General features: G+C 35.2%; 1 protein-coding gene across 1 annotated transcript; it reads left to right on the top strand.

Moving 5' to 3' along the window:
- On the top strand, positions 9,146–14,251 carry LOC107625170 (probable folate-biopterin transporter 4). The gene is made up of 7 exons (XM_016327750.2): positions 9,146–9,444; positions 9,797–9,924; positions 10,615–10,836; positions 11,731–12,192; positions 12,763–12,960; positions 13,044–13,181; positions 13,655–14,251. Exons 1-7 carry the CDS (start codon positions 9,364–9,366, stop codon positions 13,914–13,916), a joined length of 1,491 nt encoding a protein of 496 aa, XP_016183236.1. The 5' UTR covers positions 9,146–9,363; the 3' UTR covers positions 13,917–14,251.

Raw genomic sequence — 19,708 nt, 5'->3', positions numbered from 1 at the left:
ATCCTTGGTCGGTTATGCACGAGGGAAGAAGATCAAAACTTCGACTACTATTGAAGGATTCGAGACTTTGAAGTAAAAGAGGCTCTAAAGTGAATGAAAAATGGCAGTGCAGTATGACCCGATAATATCCCGATTGAAGTTTGGAAGGGTCTCGGAGAAGGGCCTTGGAGAGAAAGTCGTCAGTTGGTTAACCAAGCTTTTTAATGAAATTTTAAGGTATAAGAAGATGCCAGATGAGTGGAGAAAGAGCACCTTGATACCTATCTACAAGAATAAAGGGTATATACAAAGTTGCGGAAAATTATAGAGGGATCAAGCTCATGAGCCATACCATGAAGTTATGAGAAAGGGTGATAGAACGGAGGCTGAGACAAGAGACACAAGTAACAGAGAACCAATTTGGTTTTATGCCAGGTAGATCCACCACTGAAGCGATATACCTGTTAAGAAGGATGATGGAGAGGTATCGTGGTAATAAAAAGGATCTACATTGTTTATTGATTTAGAAAAAACATACGATAAGGTACCAAGGGAGGTCTTATGGAAGGTTTTAGAAAAGAAGAGAGTAAGGATTGCATATATTCGTGCAATTAAAGACATGTATGATGGGGCTACAACTAATGTGAAGACTCAGGGTGGTGTGACAGAGGAATTTTCTATTGGTATAGAATTACACCAGGAATCATTCTTAAGTCCATACCTTTTCACATTAGTCTTGGAAGTACTCACAGAGAATATCCAAGAGCCTATACTAAGGTGCATGCTTTTTGCCGATGATGTCGTCCTTATGGGAGAGTCAAGGGAAGACCTAAATAAGAAGTTGGAGTTATGGAGAGAAGCTCTAGAAGTGTATGATCTGCACATAAGCATAGCAAGACGAAATATATGGAATATAAGTTTAGCCTGTGAAGGGAAAACCCTAATATAGAGGTGAAGATTGGAGATAACATCCTACGAAAAGTTAAGAGTTTTAAGTATCTTGGGTGCATCATACAGGATAATGGAGAGATTGAACAGGATGTAAATCATCGAATCCAAGCAAGTTGGTCAAAATAGCGAAGTGCGTTTGATTTTATATGTGACAAAAAAATGCCTTTAAAACTTAAAGGTAAATTCTACTATCAGACTGGCTATGCTTTATGGTATAGAGTGTTGGACAACTAAAGAGGAGCACGAACATAAGCTAAGTGTGGCAGAGATGAAGATGTTGAGATGGATGAGTGGTCATACGCGATTGGATAGGATAAGGAATGAAGGTATAAGAGAGAGGGTTGGAGTAGCATCTATTGTAGAAAAGATGGTAGAATCACGGCTCAGGTGGTTCGAACATGTGAGAAAAAGACTGACAGAACACCCAAACAGGAGGGTGGATGAGATGGAAGATGGACAAGGGGTGAAAGGTAGAGGAAGACCTAAAAAGATCATCCATGAGGTGGTCAAACGAGATCTACATGTAAACGGTCTCTCTATAGACATGATACATGATTGAGCTCAATGGCGTTGTTTGATTCATGTAGCCGACCTCATCTAGTGGGACAAGGTTTTGTTGTTGTTGTTGCAATTCTGCAAATATTTGAGAATATGACTTTCTTTCTTTTTTATGTAAATTGCTACCAATGATAGGGGGTTTACAATTTGCTCATAAAGCACAATACATGCATCGATCGATTTGTGAGGCCTAATTAACAATAAATTATTGGAGGTATGGGTTTCACAATTTGTTCAAAAAACCCAACTTGCTGGAATGATTTATGAGCAAATTTAACGAAAATTAATTGCGAATAAATCAGTGCAGGTGTAGGATTTTCTAATTTGTTCATAAAATTCCTACATTTCTCTCTTTCAGACATTAAAACATACTGAGTAACCTTGAATTTTAGAGCCAAAATATTACTGTATTGTACGGTACTTTTTGAAGTGCAAAAATCGTGACATCTTTTCCTCTGAAGTGACCAATAACATAGTCACGTATAACAAGTTTTTTTCCAATTGATGAACGTTTCTCTTGGGTTACAGAAAAAACATATCTTTTGGTGACTCAAAAACATGATTTTTTTTTTTAAAGAGAGTAACTCAACACCACAAGTGGAGCGTATGAAGATAATAAATATGACCAGCATAAAGTATACAGAAAAAGAAAAAACTAGCCAACACAAAGAACGCTAAACTTTATCCTTTGTCATTTCCGGCATTGCCATCAACAACAAAAATGATCAACACCTAGCCACTCCTTGTAGTTTGTAAAGTACATTTGGATGATCTCATCAACTCCTTTTCCTTTATGCTGGAAAATTCTTCTATTCCTTTCTAGCCAGATGTTCCAAATAATAACACAAAAATACACCATCCATCTTTTACGCACTTCCTTACTAAAGGATATCTTAGTCCAACTTAGGAAATGTTCCTTCAATGTTCCTGGACACGACCATTGCCTTCCAACAAATGATCCAAACACACCAAATCGGCCAAGAAAAATCACAACCAAGGAACAAATGGTGACCATATTCAACACCTTTATTACACAACACGCATACAACATTTTCCTGGTTGATAACCCCAAACCGACTCAATCTCTCCCTTGTATTGACCTTCTCAATCAATACAAACTAGACAAATAGTTCAACTATTGGCGGCACTAGCCCTTTCTAAATTGTCCTAGTAAAGTTGTAGCTTGTTACATCCTCCGGAGTTATTTCTGCCTGCAGTACTTGCACAAAAGAGTTAGTAGAAAAGACTCCTTATTTATCATATTTCTACACAACTCTATCCTCTCTGCTATAAGCAAGTTTGACCAGTCTTAGTGTATCATATAACAGGTTCACTAAATCCAACTCTCACTGGAATAACTCCCGCCTCTATTAGAAGTTTTATATCTACTCAACCCCATCCCAAAACCCACAGTCCCCTATAACGGATCCTCTTTGGTTTGAAACTGAGAAGAGTCTTAGAAACTAATATTTTAGAGAACCACCACGCAGACAGACATCTTCCCAGAAGCGAGTCCCCCTCCCATCATCAACCTACATAGACAACCCAGTGACTATCTTTTGTTTTACTTGCTGTCTGCTGATCCTTGAACTGTATCTGGTATATATCCTTCCAACTCCCCCGAAAAGGTAAAACCTGGGAGGACAGCATCATATTTGGGTCTAGGTTATTACAAGAGCAAACCACATTCTTCCACAGCGGACAATCCTCCTTAGAAAAGTGCTACCACCACTTAAATAAAAGGACTGTGTTGCGCACCATGGCATCCCCGATACCCAATCCACCAAACTTTTTGGGCGCCTGCACCACCTCCCACCTGACCAAGGCCATACCATTCTTACCATCCTCCTTGCTCTATAGAAATCTTCTCTGTAAAGAAATCAGTTTCTCTACAACAGTCTTTGGCATCTTGTACAGACTTAGATAATATACAAGGAGGCTGTTCAACACAGATTTAATGAGCACCAACTTACTAACTTTATTGAGAACCTTGGCTTTTCATATGCTAAGTTTATTCTCCACTTTGTCTATAATTGGCTTCCAAGTCTTTACCAATCTCGGGTTAGCTCCTAGTGAGATCCCCAAATATTTAACCGGGAGAGAGAGGCTTCCTTACATCCCAGTACGCTGCACATACGCTATACCCACCGATCATCGCAGTTAATTGGAATCAAGTTAGATTGTCAAAGTTAATACTTAACCCCGACAAAAACATGATTGCTTTCATTTAAGAATTAAGAAGTAGCAAATAAAGTAATAAATTATAAATTAATAAAAAATGTTTAAAAATATATATTAAGAACAAAAATGCTTTACAACAAAGTGAAAATTACCCAACTAAGTCCAACAAAGTTATATAACCGTTTTTTAAATTTACGCGCACTTCTTAAATTTTCTCTTTTGTACATCGTTGCTGCTTCTTTTTCTCTTTTTTTTTTCTCATATTTTTCTTTCGTTATCATCGTTGTCCTCACCACCGCCGCCGCCGTCACCTCCTCCTCTTCCTCCTCCTTCCTTTCATTTGAATTTTTCTCCTTCTTTTTTTTTCTCCATCATCATCACCATCATCATCGTTATCGTTAGAGAGTGAAACAAAAAGAATTATGAGAAAATAAAATAAGAAGAAAAAGATAAAGAAGAAGAAGAAGCAGCCGTAAAAGATAAGGAGGGGAAGAAGAAGAGTTTTAAATTACGCAGAATTTATAAAAAAAAATAACATTGAAATTTATTAACAATAACATATAGATATTTTAGTTTTGACACTGAAATTTCAATGTCACTTTAAATAAATTTTGGTGTTATTTTTGTTTCTAACAAGAATTTAATCCAATAAGTGTGAATTTACATTCATTCAACTAAATAAGATTGCAATACATATTCATTCAAGTTTAATATAAAAATTAATGCTCCTAAAAGAAGATATAAGGGTAAAAGAAAAGAAAGAAAGAAAGAAGAATAAGAAGTAAAAAAAAAATGCAGCATTAAAGAAGAGATTTCTATATTTTATAACAAAATTTCGATGTTAAAATTATGAAATTTTGGTGCTATTTTTGTTTCTGGCAAGAATTCAATCCAATAAGTATAACTCAAAAAATTTATATGTCACGATAAAAAAAATTTGGTGTTATTTTCGGATAAATTTTGCATAATTCAAAATTTCTCCTCTCCTTCTTTTTCGTTATCATATTCTATTTTTTTTTTAGAAAAGGACAAATAGGTCTCTGACCTTTTGTCCCACAGACATTTAAATAATTAAAGATTGAAAAATATATATACGTCCCTGACCTTCTCAGTACCAGAACATTTAGATTCCTCCGTTACATTGAGCTTTTGAGACTTAACGAAGATGTCTGACATGGAATCCGTTCTGCTGATGTGGCCGTTATGATGTGCCATGTGGAGGTGCGAAATGGTTAAGGGATAAAATAGTCCCCCACGCCAAAAACGACGCCGTTCGAGTCCTCCTCCCACGCTCTTTTTTTTGCTTTTCTACATTTCCTTTAAAGCCCATAAGACAATTATATATAAATTGTAAATAGAATAATATAGAGTACCTCTTTAACAATCAATGTAAAATTCAAATCACAATTACATAATTTAAAGTTAACAATCAATGTAAAATTTTCCTTTTGTTGATCGGACATGAAGTTCCAACCATGAGTCATTACATCTCCTAAGTCTTCTTGAAAGAGAGTTAGAAACCACTTCCAAGAATCCTTGGTCTCAGACCTTGTAACACCATAAACAACCACACATAATTGGTTGTTTGTATCCTATGCCACTGCCGTTAAAATCTGGCCCCATAATACGTCTTAAAAAAACTGCCATCAAGATGTAAGAAAGGCCTACAATTACCCTTAAATCCTCTTTTACATGCATCTAAGCAGATGTATATTTTTTTTTATCAAAGACAGGGGGAGACTGTGGAATTGGGATAAGCTCTAACCGTGAGGTTGATCCTGAGTTGCTCCTTAAAATCTCAAATACATAATCCCGGAGCTTATTGTATTGATCCCGTTCATTACCCATAATAGTCTCCCTTGCCTCCCTTACTGCCCTGTAAGTCATTTTTGGATGGATACATAATGAAAATTCTTCTCTAAGAAAATCAATTGCTTCTTTTGTAGTCATGTGTGGTTGAGTGTTCATCCTCTTCTCAACCTTCTTACTAATCCAGTACTAGTAAGCAGCATTACTCCCTAAATTCCTAACACGTTTGTATTCAGTTTTGTATGTCTTCACTTGATAACACTACAGAGCCTTGTTGTATGAAAAATGCATTAAGAAAGGACACTCTTCATCTTTGCAACCCACACTGACTCTCTCCCTGTCATTCTTAATCCATTGCAGCTCCCTACCTTCAGCAATAAATGAATCTTTCACCACTTTCTTAAATCTTTCAATGGTGGCAAAGTCCCTAATTCAAATCTTCCTTCTCTAAAAGCATATTCATCATCAAATTCAAGAAAGTGATGCCTGCTACCTTCATCTTCTGATGAGATGGGGTATGTAATTCTTCAGACTGCTACTCAAATATGGGGTCTTCTTGAATTGGTTGGACCTCACTAACATAAAACCTAACTATTGATTCTCTGTTGGATTACACATTGGACTGCGAATTAGGCCCATCATTTCCATCATTATGCATATTAGGCCTATTACCCACATTACTTGCACCTTCAGCATTTTTTTTCATCCTCCTAATTTTACTATTTTCACCACCTCTGTTCACCCTTCTCCTATGCTACACCTTCTTATTCTTCTCTGTGTTAGCCTTCCTCTTTACCCCTTGCCTCTTTGCAGCTACCTTTTTTGGAGATACTATTTTCTTTTTTCCCTTCAAAGCTTTTTTTCTCTTAGCATTCTGATCTCCTCCACTGCTATTACTTGAATCGCTGTCATCTTCAAATCTTGGTGGAGGTTTATACAACACATCCTCTGTGCTCTCGTACCCATTATTAGAGGAGAAAGACGTGTGCATTCCTTCTAGAGCATCATCTATATCCACTTGTCTATCACTCTCTTTACCAGTAGTATCAACAATCTCAAGATTATCCACAGGGTGGTCAAAGTAAATGTAGAACTAATCTGTCCTTAAATTTTTTATTTTATTCTCTTGCATCGCATTGATCCCTGCATTCCCTGTCAGGATATGCAGCCTTGACTCAATGTCTGGATTCGTTGAGTCATACCAATAGACAGCCTTGTATGACTGATATCCTAGGCCCTTGAACAAGGTTATCAAGTCCTTGAAGTTGACAAAATTAATGTCCATCTTTGAGAACTTCTCTACCTTACCATGCGCATAACAACCATTCTTATCATTCTAAATTATTCAAACGTGTGTTTTACTACTCTGTAAAACTTAGTTCTATTCGCATACAATTTTACTCATGATCAGAGATAACAATTACATAAAACAACTTTGTCCTAACATAGATTTCACTATCATTCATGTAATAGGTTGCAGTTTGTGAATCAAACCCTAACCAACAACAAAATAAACCCACATTACAATATGCATCATGCATCCATTCTCAAACTCCTGTACTAACTAAAATTCTCCTACAGAAAAGAAATTAATGAGGTAAACAAAGCTTACCTTTGTAGACGAAGAGAGATGACAAGAAAACAATGTAATCCCTTCACTTTCTCCTTCGACGACTTCACCACCACGCAACAAGGAAGAAATTGAGACTTTCTTTTTGGAGGGAGAAACAAAGTATTACTCTGACTTTTCAGTTTTGATCTTTGTTATGGAATTTCTATAATTGTATTATTCTTTTATGGGCTTTAAAGGAAATGTATAAAAGCAAAAAGAAGAGCATGGGAAGGGGACTCGAAAGGCATCATTTTTGGCGTGGGAGACTATTTTGTCTCTTAATCATTTCGCACCTCCACGTGGCACACCATAACGGTCACGCAGCAAAACGGAGTCCATGTCGAACATCTTCGTTAGGTCTTAAAAGCTCAATGTAATGGAGGGATCTAAATGTTCTGGTTTTGAGAATGTTAGAGACGTATATGTATTTTCCAATTTTTAAAGACTTAAATGTCTGCGGGATAAAAAGTCATGGACCTATTTGTCTTTTTTTTTTTTACTTTTTATAATTTTTTATTATTAAAAAAAATAAATTACCATTTGTATCCATAAAAGATACAAACGCTTACAAATGTACCTATATAAGAATAAAACGACAATTGTAACCACTAAAGATGGCCTCTGTGTGCCAAGAGTACCCAGACATTGGTGGAGAGACAGAGACGGAAAGACTGAGACTGAGAGACTGAGACTAAGAGACTGAGATAGTATTCTGTTTGGTGCAAAATAAGAGACAGAAATTGAAACAAGAATGAAACTCTAATTTAATTTGCACAAAGGGTAAAATTGGAATTAATTAATTGAAATGAGGGTATTTTAGGTATAAAATGTTATTAAAGTTTCAGTCTCCATTTCTAAAAATTTTAGTTCCCTGATGTCCCTGCATTTTGGAGGTATTGAAATGCTGAAATTTTAGGTTGCGTTTATTTTTAGAAACATGACAGAACATGATACTGAGACAGAGACAATAAGACGGAGATACTAAAAATTATTCTTTGTGTATTGTGTTTGGATACAATGTACAAGACACTAATATAATGTCTAGTATTATGTTTGGATACACATGACAAGACTAAAATATTATATGAAATGACTAAAATAGTCATATGATTCCAAATTTTCTACATCAAGTACAAACTAATTTAATAGAGAATGAGAGTACATAGGAGTACAGAAAAAACTTGAACAAAATGTTTGAAGAGGCCAAAAATTTTAATAAAAAAATATATAATAGTATTTATATTAAAATAAAATTTATAAATATAATTATTTTTATTACAAATCAAATAATAAAATACAAGGTTAAAATGATATTGAAGTAAAAATGATAAGAAGGAAAGAATTATCACATTAATAAAAAATTTTATAAAAAAGAGAGAGTACCTGAAAAAGAAAGAGATAGAAGAAGAAAATAACTGTGAGAACAACCCAATAAGAAATATAAAAAGGGATAATAGTGGAATAATAAAAAATATCCATGAACAAAAAGGGAAACAAAATTTATAAAAAAGTCTGTGTCCACCCTTTTAAGTCTTGTGTGCATCATTATTCTTCGTAAAAGAATGGACACAAAAGTATAAAAAATTGTCTCGAAGACAATGTGTCGTGCCTCCGAAAACAAACGCTACCTTAGAGATAGAGACAAAAATTTTAGTATCAGTCTCTGAACCAACAAACATAATACTAAATTTTAGTCTCTTAATCTCTGTGTCAGTACCTCAAAATAAACACTACTTTAAAATACTCTTAATATATAAAAACCATCTTCCATAACTATAATTATTATTTTATTCTTATATAGCTACATTTGTGTCTCTATGTCTCTATCTTTCATGGTTATAAATTATAATTTATTCTTATTAAAACTTACAAAACGTATCGACGGATAGTTGAGAAAAGTTGAACTCCTATCTTCAGTCAAAGTCATAGTCAACGCAATTGACCAGTTGGGAAAATTGCAACGTGGCAAAATCTGGTTCGACCCATGACGTGTCCCTCACATTTTCGAACGTAACTTGAAAGGACCGAAATAACCTCCGTGTGTTGAACTTTCAGAACCGAATCTGATAGGGACAGAACAGTCAAATATTTGGCTCCCGCATTGTCGAAACCGTTGGGAGGGAAACGGAAACTGTTGTATTCCCCTCTCACTTCCGAAAGCAACGACAATGGAATAAGCAGCTCAGCTTCATCTTCGTAGTGAGTTGCGTTAGAAAAGAGTGAGAAAGAGAAATAGAGAGAAAAGGGGGAGGGTCTAACGTATTTTGTTGACAATGATCAAGTGGACGAAGCAGTTGAATGCTGCATTTGGGGCTTCGTTTATTTGGTTGATTTGCTTGATTTACTTCACCCAGGTTTCAATTATTTTATCTTATTTTCATTCAGATTTTGAGTATTTGCATATAAATCAATGTACGGTTTCTTATTGGTTTTGTTCGTCACATTGGCCCTTTTCTTTTCAATATATAGTTGCTCTAGTTGAATTTTCTAATTTTTAGTTTTGAATTGAATAAGATGACTCTTGCTGTTATCTGCTGCTATTAGATTAAGTTAAATACTGATATAACATTTTTATTTGATTTCAAATTGCATCCAGATACATTGATTTATGAAGTACAAAAGTTTTAAAGTGATCATAGTTTGTAGTTGATGGCTTACCCTTTGTGTTGTGTGAGTTTGATTTATAATTTTACTTTGTAAATGCAGGGTTTTAGGTCTTTTGTATGGACAGCTATTTCCTACCAGCTCAAGGATAATCTCAAGTTGTCACCATCAGCTTCTCAATTTGTGTTTTCAGTAGCATTTTTCCCATGGAGCATTAAACCATTATATGGGTATGGAACATTGGATGTTTTATTTATTTTGTTACTTTGCATTGAGCATTCACAAACGAATACATGTAAGTAGCTCACACAGGGAGATTGGTTCATGTATATGATACTGGTGCTAACAAATCCATATCTTAAGATATATTTGCAAATTATGTCAACATAAATGATATTGTTGTGATTCTTTCCTGTGCTGATGTTTGTTTGGAACTGTTCTTGAACCATAGTGGGAATGACTTTGTCATCTGTTTTTAGCTTTCTTTTATACGTTGAGAATATATAACATGGTATGTTAGAAATGATCTTTAGTGAATACAACAAGGGAAAGGGCAAGGAAATTCTGAGTTATATATAACTGTAACTGTTCATTATCATCTTTAAATACTACTCTTAATTGGAAGAACATACAGGCATGGTTTGTATAGTAATGTGAATATTCTCATCAAATGGAAAAAGAAATGAGCCAATAATACATAAGAGGATACAAGATTAACTTCGACGGAAAAATGACTCTTTTCTGAGGTGAAATTAGCTGGTAAAAAAGAATTTTTTACTAATGTGTTTGAATGTACCTACTAAACTTAGTTGACAATTGATAGCTGCAGCTTAGTTTGATGGTTTTCTGTATACGTTTATAACTGTATATATCTGTTTGCCACATCAATTTTGTAATCTGATTTAGTCATTGCTACACAGAATTCTATCGGATTGTTTCCCAATTAAAGGAAGGAAACGAATTCCCTATTTAGTGCTTGCAACTGTGCTGTCCCTTGTGCCATGGTTAATTTTAGGCCTAAGCTCAACCTTAAGGGGTTCAACATGGCACCTGACGATATTCTTGACTATGCAAAACTTGGGCTCGGCCATGGCAGATGTTGTAATCGATGCAATGATTGCCGAGGCAGTACGATATGACCGGTATTTTTTCATCTTGAATCTTTATTTCCATTTGCTTTAAACAAACTTCCATATATTGAATGGTATACCTGCATATTGATATTGGTAATAGTGAGAAATGTGGAATCATATCATCAAACAAATTTCCATATATTGAATACTATGACTGCATAGAAAATTGTGAGAGAATATTTTGAAATAGCAGGCAAATCTGAAAAGAATTACTGTTTACCTAAAGAAACAACTACACAGAACATTGCAATCATAGAGGCTCTTTTTTTTTTTTTTGAGCTTCTTCTCATTTTCTCTATCTTCAGAACTAGATAGAAGATGAAATCAAAGGCGGGGTGTTGTACCTCCAATAATGAACATATTAATTCTTGATCACCAAAGAAGTAATGTAAAGAAACTGAGATGAGATAAGGAATAAAGTTGAGTGGAAATAGTATGATTGTTAAAATTTTAACCTATGTACCTTGTGTTATTTTTTTTATTTATTGTTTTGGATTTTACTTGAAGTTAGGCTTCTTTACTAATTTTATGTATCTGGTTTCCGTTTAAATGTACTATACTTGGTTTCATTTTGGTTTTCCTTTGATACTAGCATGCTAACCTTCTGATCAAATGAAGATTATTTGGGTTTATTCGTGCTGTAATATAATGACTTTCAAAAGTTTTACCAACCTTTTAACTTAGTCATATTTTAACAATTGGATTCACATACAAGGTCTTACCTTGAGGGAATTTCCATTTTTGAATCTTCTAGGATGAATTACTTTCTTGGACTTGGCAGTGTAGCAGATGTTATACCATGTTGGTTTGTCTGTTTTTTCTTGGATGATGTACTTAGATCATGCTATCTTTTCTAATGATTTTAATTAATACTCTGACCAATTGCTTGCTTTTTCTTGTCAGGGCTTCATTTGCTGGTGACCTCCAGTCAATATCATGGTCATCGATGGCTTTGGGAGGAATATGTGGTAGTTTGTTAGGAGGATATGCATTATCCAATTTACAAATAGATGTTATTTTCCTTTTATTTTCTGTTCTACCATGTATACAGCTGTTGTCATGCTCTTTTGTGGATGAGAACACTGCGAACATCAATTTTTTATCAGAAGATTCTATAAGACATCCCCTTACAAATGGTAGCGCCCTTGATGAAGATGAAGATATTCCTTTCAACAAAAACAAAAAGTCCCACAGCACTACGACAAGAAGAAAGAAGGGGAAAACAAAGGGGAAAACTAGAGCAATAAATACTAGGAAATCAGCTAGTTTTGAAAAAAGAGATTCCTTGTCTTTCAAGTGGTTCCGTTCTTTGAAGAATGCAATTTATGACCTGTGTCGTGCATTTAGACAGCCCATGATCTTGAGGTAACCAAAGTAATCTAGACACTAACTACTTTGTATACATTGTCAATTTTAGTGTTATATATTTAATATTATTGATGTTTCCTTCTCATGAGCACATTTCCTTTTTGAGATTTGCTAGGTATAGTAAATCTACAAGCCTTTTTCTTTCCTACAGCTCTTCTATCCACATAAATTAGAAAACCTTCAGTAAATAAAAAGATAATCTTTGTCCTTCATGGTGGTTCTCAACTATTTGGAAATTGGATGTAACCACTGATGCTGAGAAAAAAGAAAACTAAAAAGATGTCGTTCCTAGCGTGATTATTTATAGATGCATATGTAATTTAAGATGATTCTCTGGATTGTTTCCTGATTAATAGCAATAAGCGATTTTTCTTAACAATAAGCAGTTGACCATTGACCATTGTTTGTGATATTTTTCTTTTCTTCTTCCCCTTGCTGTTGTCTGCCTCTCTGCAAGTGTATGTTTTTTAGTGGCTCATTGCAGAGTGATTGAGTGAAGCTAGTTAATTTTGTGAGTATGCTTTGAAGAGTGTACTAATAATATTTGTTTTCTGTTGGGGAGGGAAGACCTATGTCATGGTTTTTACTTGCCCATGTTGCTGTTCCCAATCTTTCAACAGTCATCTTCTACTACCAAACTGAAGTTCTGAAGCTTGAAGCATCCTTCCTAGGGACTGCACGAGTTGTTGGATGGTTAGGACTTATGCTGGGAACCTTTGTTTATAATCGCCATCTGAAGTATATGACTCTACGAAAGATTCTCATGTAAGCAATGGAAGATTATTTTGGTGGGAAGCTAACATCTATATATTGATTTACTAATATGTATGTTTTCATTCTGATTATAGGTGTGCCCATATTGGCTTGGCATTCTCGAATCTTTTAGAGATTGTCATTGTGTCTAGGAAAAATATAGCCTTCGGAGTATCAGATAGGATTGTGGTGCTCTTTGGCTCTGCTCTTGCTGACGGAATCAATCAATTCAAGTATGGCAGCACTTCTATTAATTTTTGGTCTTTACTAAGCAATTTTGATAGAAGATGTGTGATATTTTATAGCATAATATGACAGTAAGCATGTAAAAGTATGTGATCTTATCCAACTTCACTGCATAGTCATCTCTAATGAGAAGTGAAAACATTTGGAACAGATTGGGGGCAAATGATGATCCCTTGTAGTAACACCATCTTCATATTATTACAGTGGTAGCAAGTCGGGTTGTTTGTGCACATGATGTGTAAAGTATCATGGCGATTTACACATCATCTACCATTCAATGGTGGATGATGCGTGAATCAGCACGGTGTCCCACAAATATGCACACCATTTTTTGTGTGAGATAGTATTTTGTGTTTGTACTTTTCTAATGCATTTTTGGTTGTCAAATAGGCGTCATATGCATTGTTGTAAAGGAGCTTCTGTTTGCCAGAAATATAATTGTTCTTCTTGGTATGTGCAGGTTCATGCCGTTCCTGATCTTATCTGGCCAACTATGTCCTCCAGGAATTGAAGGAACTTTATTTGCCCTTTTCATGTCAATAAACAATTTGGGAGCAACACTGGGGTCTTTTGTGGGTGCTGGGTTGGCTTCTATATTGAATATTGATTCAGGATCATTTGACAATCTTCTATTGGGCATCATAATTCATACCTTGTGCAATTTCATTCCAGTTGCTTTTCTGTTTCTGATACCCAAAGAAGCTACAGGTTTATCAGCATAGATTGGAACATAGAATCCCTAATTGGGTTTGGGTTAGTATTTTTTGTCCCCCTTAAGGTCTATGGCAGTGAAATAGTGATTAACCTGGTTTAGTGGTTTATGCAAATTTCTATGAGAACAACACTGATTATACTTATTTGTAGATACTTTGTTTTGGTCAGCAGCATTCTACCCAAAAATGAGGAAAGTAGGAGGGTTATAAGTGAGAGGAGTATAGTTTTGGCTAGATGAGAGTGGATTAAAATGCTTTTGCTCCTTTGAATTCATTTCAATATTATAAAAAACGAGCGTCTCCTGAATGAATCATGCTTTTTAAAGTTAGGGTATGCTTGGATGGAGTAAAAATGACGGCTTTTTTCCTGGTTAAAAGATGAGCTTCATGTATAATTCTATGTATCCAATTCATCCATGAAAATCGTGTCTCATTTTAATGGATAAATGAGACTTATGGATTCGGCTGGACGTGAGTCGAGTGAGACCAAGTTTAAGTTTTGATTCACAAAAATTGAGCTCGACTCATTATCAATCTATTCTATTTGTAAAGCTCAAGTTTTGATCATCCAAAATTCGCGAGTTGGTCCTGTTGAGATTAAGGATGATTAATTATGATAATTAGAGAACTAATTTTGATTTTAAAAGTGCTATATATGTAGAGATGGGAAACTCTATTAGAGGAATGACTCATTTTGTTTTACTGAAAAATCAAAATTCAATACTTCTATTCTTTAGCTTTTCTGCCCTTTTCAATTTCCCTTTCTTTCTTTCTATTCTTCTGCGATAAGAACTACTGTTGGAAAATTCCTTTCATGGTATCAAGAGCAACAGGTGTTTGATCCATGGCTTCCCCCAACGAAGACTCTGCCAATTCCAATTCCAACAACACTCCTCTCCCCTCTTCTGTTATCACCAATTTTCCCCCAAATTTCTTCAATCAAAAACCCTTTCACCCGATTAGTGACAAACTTGGTGAGAATAATCACAAGACTTGGCAACAGCAAGCTCTCTTTGCCATTCGAGGACAAGATCTTGAAGATCATCTCCATCAAACACGAATTCCTCCTCAATTTGATTCGACGGCAAATCAGCAAGCTGGGATTGAATCTCAGCAATTCAAACAATGGAAGCAGGACGCTTATAATCTCAGCTCATGGATGCTCGCATCTATGGATTCTAATTTCAAAGGTAAAATGGTTGGGTGCATCTTTGCTTATGAAATTTGGGGAAAGATTGAAGAATATTTCGAGAAATCCATCAAGTATAGGGTTAAACAACTCAAAGCACAACTCAAATTGGTCAAGAAACATGGTATGTCTGCTCAAGATTATATCTCAAAAATTAAAAGCTTTGCTAATTCTTTGGCAGCCTTAGGTTACCCTCTTTCGACAGAGAAACATGTAAAAGCTATTCTTGAGGGTTTAAATGAAGACTATCAAAGTCTTTTAATCACAATCAATGCGAAACCTGAAATGTAGTCTTTGTGAAGTGCAAACTCTGGTATTGACTCATGATGACATGATGAATAAGTTCAGAAAGCCAGATAATGTTCTTATACAAGCTAATTTTGCTCAAAGTTCTTTTCCTTCTATGTCAAATACTGTGAGAGGCAATCCGATGCGAGGAAGGGGGAAAGGTGGAGGTCGACCTTTTAGAGGTGGCAGGTCCTTTTATCAACAACCACGACCTCAATGCCAAGTATGTGGCCGATTTAGACACATTGCTTGGCACTGTTTTCATACATTTGATCAACAGATTCCCCCACCGTCACAAAATCAAGGCACTCAAATGAACAATTACAACTCTCTTTCATCGACTGCTTCCACTCCATCCCAAGTGAATTCTATTGCAACTACTCCTCCTCCACCTACAAATACTTTTCACAACCCTGCTGCATTCCTTGCTGCGCCATCTACTGTCTCTGACCCAGCTTGGTATCCCGATACAGGTGCATCTCATCATGTAACTTCTTCTCAATCTAACTTGATTGCATCATCTGAATACACAGGGCCAGAACAAGTGCAGATAGGTAATGGAATATGTATTTCTATATCTAATGTTGGACACTCCTTTTTGTATTCTTTATCTTCTAAAAGATGGTTCTCTCTACAAAAGCTAATTCACTGTCCTCATATAACCAAGAATTTGATCTCTGTTTCTAAATTTGCTGAGGATAATTTTGTTTATTTTGAATTTCATACTTTTTATTGTCTTGTTAAATGTCAGTTCACCAAAAAGGTTCTACTACAAGGTTTTAGGCAAGGAGGTTTATATCAGTTTTCTAATATTGTTGTCCCTTATCATTCACAAACAGATTCATGTCCTAAAGCTTTTTCTATCTCTCTTCCTTCTTTTGATTTGTGGCATAAGAGATTAGGACACACTGCCACCAAAATTGTACATCTTGTTCTATCACAATGTAGCATTCCTTTTGATAATAGTGTTGATAATAAGAAGCCTAGTCTTTGTGAAAGTTGTTTTCAAGCTAAAATGCATTCTATTCCATATAGTGATTCTTTAACTGTTTACACTTCACCATTGCAATTGGTTTACACGGATGTTTGGGGACCCTCTCCCATTATTTCTCATCTTGGTTACAAGTATTATGTTACATTTATTGATGCATTTTCCAGATATACATGTACTTTTTTACTATCTCACAAATCTCAAGTTTTTACAGCTTTCATTCAATATAAAAATTTTATAGAAAACCAAACTGATTGCAAATTAAAGGCTTTACAGTCAGATAATGGCGGTGAGTACACTTCCAAAGCTTTTTCTACATATCTTGCACAAGAGGGTATTCAACATTGTTTTTCATGTCCATATATTCCCCAACAAAATGGAAGAGCTAAGAGGAAACATCGGCACTTAATAGAAATGAGTTTAGCCATATTATCCACTGCTCAAATGCCAAAGATTTTTTGGGATGAAGCTGTTATTACAGCTACTTATTTGATAAATAGGTTACCAACTTCTATTTTGTCACAAAAATCACCTTTTGAGGTCTTATTTAAACAGAAACCTGATTATCAATCTCTCAAAATCTTTGGTAGCGCATGTTTTCTTCTTCTTACACCTTTTAATCAGAATAAATTAGACTATAGATCACATAAGTGTGTGTTTCTTGGATATGCCCCTAATTACAAAGGCTATAAATGTCTATCACCCAATGGATGAATATATATCACTAGGAATGTTAAATTTGATGAATCTCAGTTTTCTTATTCTGACTTATTTCTCTCTAAATCTGTTACTAATGAGCTTGACTTAACTAAGAAGGATGCAGATAGTTCCTTTTATTTTTCAAAGTACCCTGTTCCTACTGTTGTTCCACATGTAACTTCCGCCACTCATCAAAATCCATGCACCTTAAATGAACAAGACACTCTCCTTAGTTCACATACAATTAAAGGTGTTCCTTCTGTCACAACTAATGACTATCCAAGCCATCAATTAGAGGATGCTTTTGGTCCTAGCCACAATCCTACTCCAACACAGCCACAAGGCCAAATACAACCCACTTCTGGCATAGACATTGTTCTTCCACCTATAGAATCTTCTACCACTCAACCCTCTACAACATCACACCATTCACAACCAATTACTCCTCACAATACTCATGCTATGATGACAAGGTCTAAAACAGGTTCATCTAAACCAAAAGTATTTTTTTTCTTCTATTCGGTCAGAAACTAGTGATGAACAACTCCTAAAACAGCTCATGTTGCCCTCAGTATTCCTTGTTGGAAAGAGGCGATGATAGAAGAGTTTCAAGCTCTACAAAGAACCAATACTTGGTCTTTAGTGCCTAAGCCAGAAAATACAAAAATTATAGATTGCAAATGGGTTTTTACCATTAAAAGACACCCTAATGGATCCATTCACAAGTATAAAGCTAGGTTAGTAGCTCAAGGCTTTCACCAAGAAGAAGGTTTTGACTTTGAACAAGTTTTTAGTCTGGTAATTAGACCTACAACAATTAGACTGATCTTAAGCTTAGCTCTTTCTTGAAATTGGGTGATAAGGCAATTTGATTTCAACAATGCCTTTTTGAATGGGAATTTACATCAAATAATCTACATGTCACAGCCGATTGGCTTTGAAGAAAAGTCTGACACACATGTTTGTAGGTTGAATAAATCTCTCTACGGCTTGAAACAAGCTCCTAGAGAGTGGTTCATTAAGTTAAGCACCACTTTGCACTCTTTTGGTTTCAATAATGCGAAGTCTGATAATTCTTTGTTTATAAAGAAACATACAAATTCAATTATTTATATTCTTTGTTATGTGGATGACATTATAATTACTGGCAATAATTCACATTGTGTGGCTGATATGATTAAGAAATTAGACATTGTTTTCTCATTAAAAGATTTAGGTGACTTAAACTATTTTTTGGGGGTTGAGATTCACAAAACTGAAAATGGAACTTTGCATCTCTCACAAACCAAATATATTGCAAATTTATTGTCAAAATTGGGGATGGCGCGAGCTAGCTCTATGCCAACCCCTATGGTTTCTTCGTTACAATTGTTGTCGGCAGGTTCAGAGAGTTTTGAAGATCCAAAGCTTTATCGAACTGTTGTAGGATCTCTACAATATTTATGCATCACAAGACCAGATATCTCTTTTGCTGTGGCAAAAATTAGTCAATTTATGCATTCTCCCCTCTTGGCTCATTGGAAGGCAGCAAAGCGGGTGTTAAGATATTTGAGAGGCACACAGCATCATGGTTTAGTCCTACACAGAAGCGATGATATGAGATTATATGGATTTGCAGACTCAGATTGGGCTGCAGATTTGGAAGATAGAAAGTCGGTGTCAGGGTATTGTGTGTATTTTGGGGCTAACTTAATTTCTTGGATGTGCAGGAAACAACCGACTATAAGTCGTTCCTCTGCAGAATTTAGGAGTGTAGCAGCTTGTGAAGCTGAGGTACAATGGCTCATGCATTTGCTAGAAGAACTGGATGTCAAGCTTCAAACTGCTCCAACGATATATTGTGACAACTTAAGCACTGTTTTGTTAATGGCAAATCCTGTGTTACATGATAAGACTAAACATTTCCAGCTTGAAGTACAATTAATCAGGGACAAGATAAATCAAAAACAGTTACATGTTATGCATATTCCAGGAACAGACCAGGTTGCTGATCTTCTTACTAAACCTTTGACAGCCTCCACATTTGAAAGACTGAGGTTCAAACTGCGAGTTGTCCCAAGGCCAAGCTCGAGTTTAATATGTGAGATCAAATCCAACTTTAAATTTGGCTCACAAACTCATGAGCTTAGCTTATTAAGTAACGAGTCGAGTTCAGACTAACTCACAAATTAATTTGACTCACTTTCTGCCCTACTTATAAAAAATCAAAACTAGTCTTAAAAATAGAAGGAAAAGGCAATACAAAAAGAAAATAAAGCTGAATAAGTTTTCATGATTTGGATTTGATCGATTAAATGTTAGCTGCATTCCCATGTAACCATTAATGTTGAGTTTTGTTTTGGGTATTACAAATCAACTATATTACAAATCAACTATAATGGTGTTCAGTGCTTAATCTAACCATTCATTATTCTCTCTTTTTTATTTATTTTTGGTCCCACTTATAGAATCAAAGGTAAGAGATCACACTGTATCTTGTCAAGTATTAAAAAAACTGGAGAGGATCCATTTCCTAATAAGTGTACATACAAAATTAATCATTTATATAAAATACATATTAAAATATAAAGTATACGTCAAAAATGAGTTAAATAATAAATACTTATACACAAATATATGATAACTGATTTTTTG

This window comes from Arachis ipaensis, chromosome B01 (genome assembly GCF_000816755.2).
Source record: "Arachis ipaensis cultivar K30076 chromosome B01, Araip1.1, whole genome shotgun sequence".
NCBI classification, from domain to species: Eukaryota; Viridiplantae; Streptophyta; class Magnoliopsida; order Fabales; family Fabaceae; genus Arachis; species Arachis ipaensis.
The sequence above is the reverse complement of the archived record's forward strand: the minus strand, read 5'-3'. Positions and strand labels throughout refer to the sequence as shown.

Bases quoted from the DNA above. Each gene is read 5' to 3' on its own strand.
- LOC107625170 (XM_016327750.2), top strand. From the start codon at position 9,364: ATGATCAAGTGGACGAAGCAGTTGAATGCTGCATTTGGGGCTTCGTTT. The intron at 12,961-13,043 runs GTAAGCAATGGA...TTCTGATTATAG, and splicing joins ACTCTACGAAAGATTCTCAT to GTGTGCCCATATTGGCTTGG. The intron at 13,182-13,654 runs GTATGGCAGCAC...TGGTATGTGCAG, and splicing joins GACGGAATCAATCAATTCAA to GTTCATGCCGTTCCTGATCT.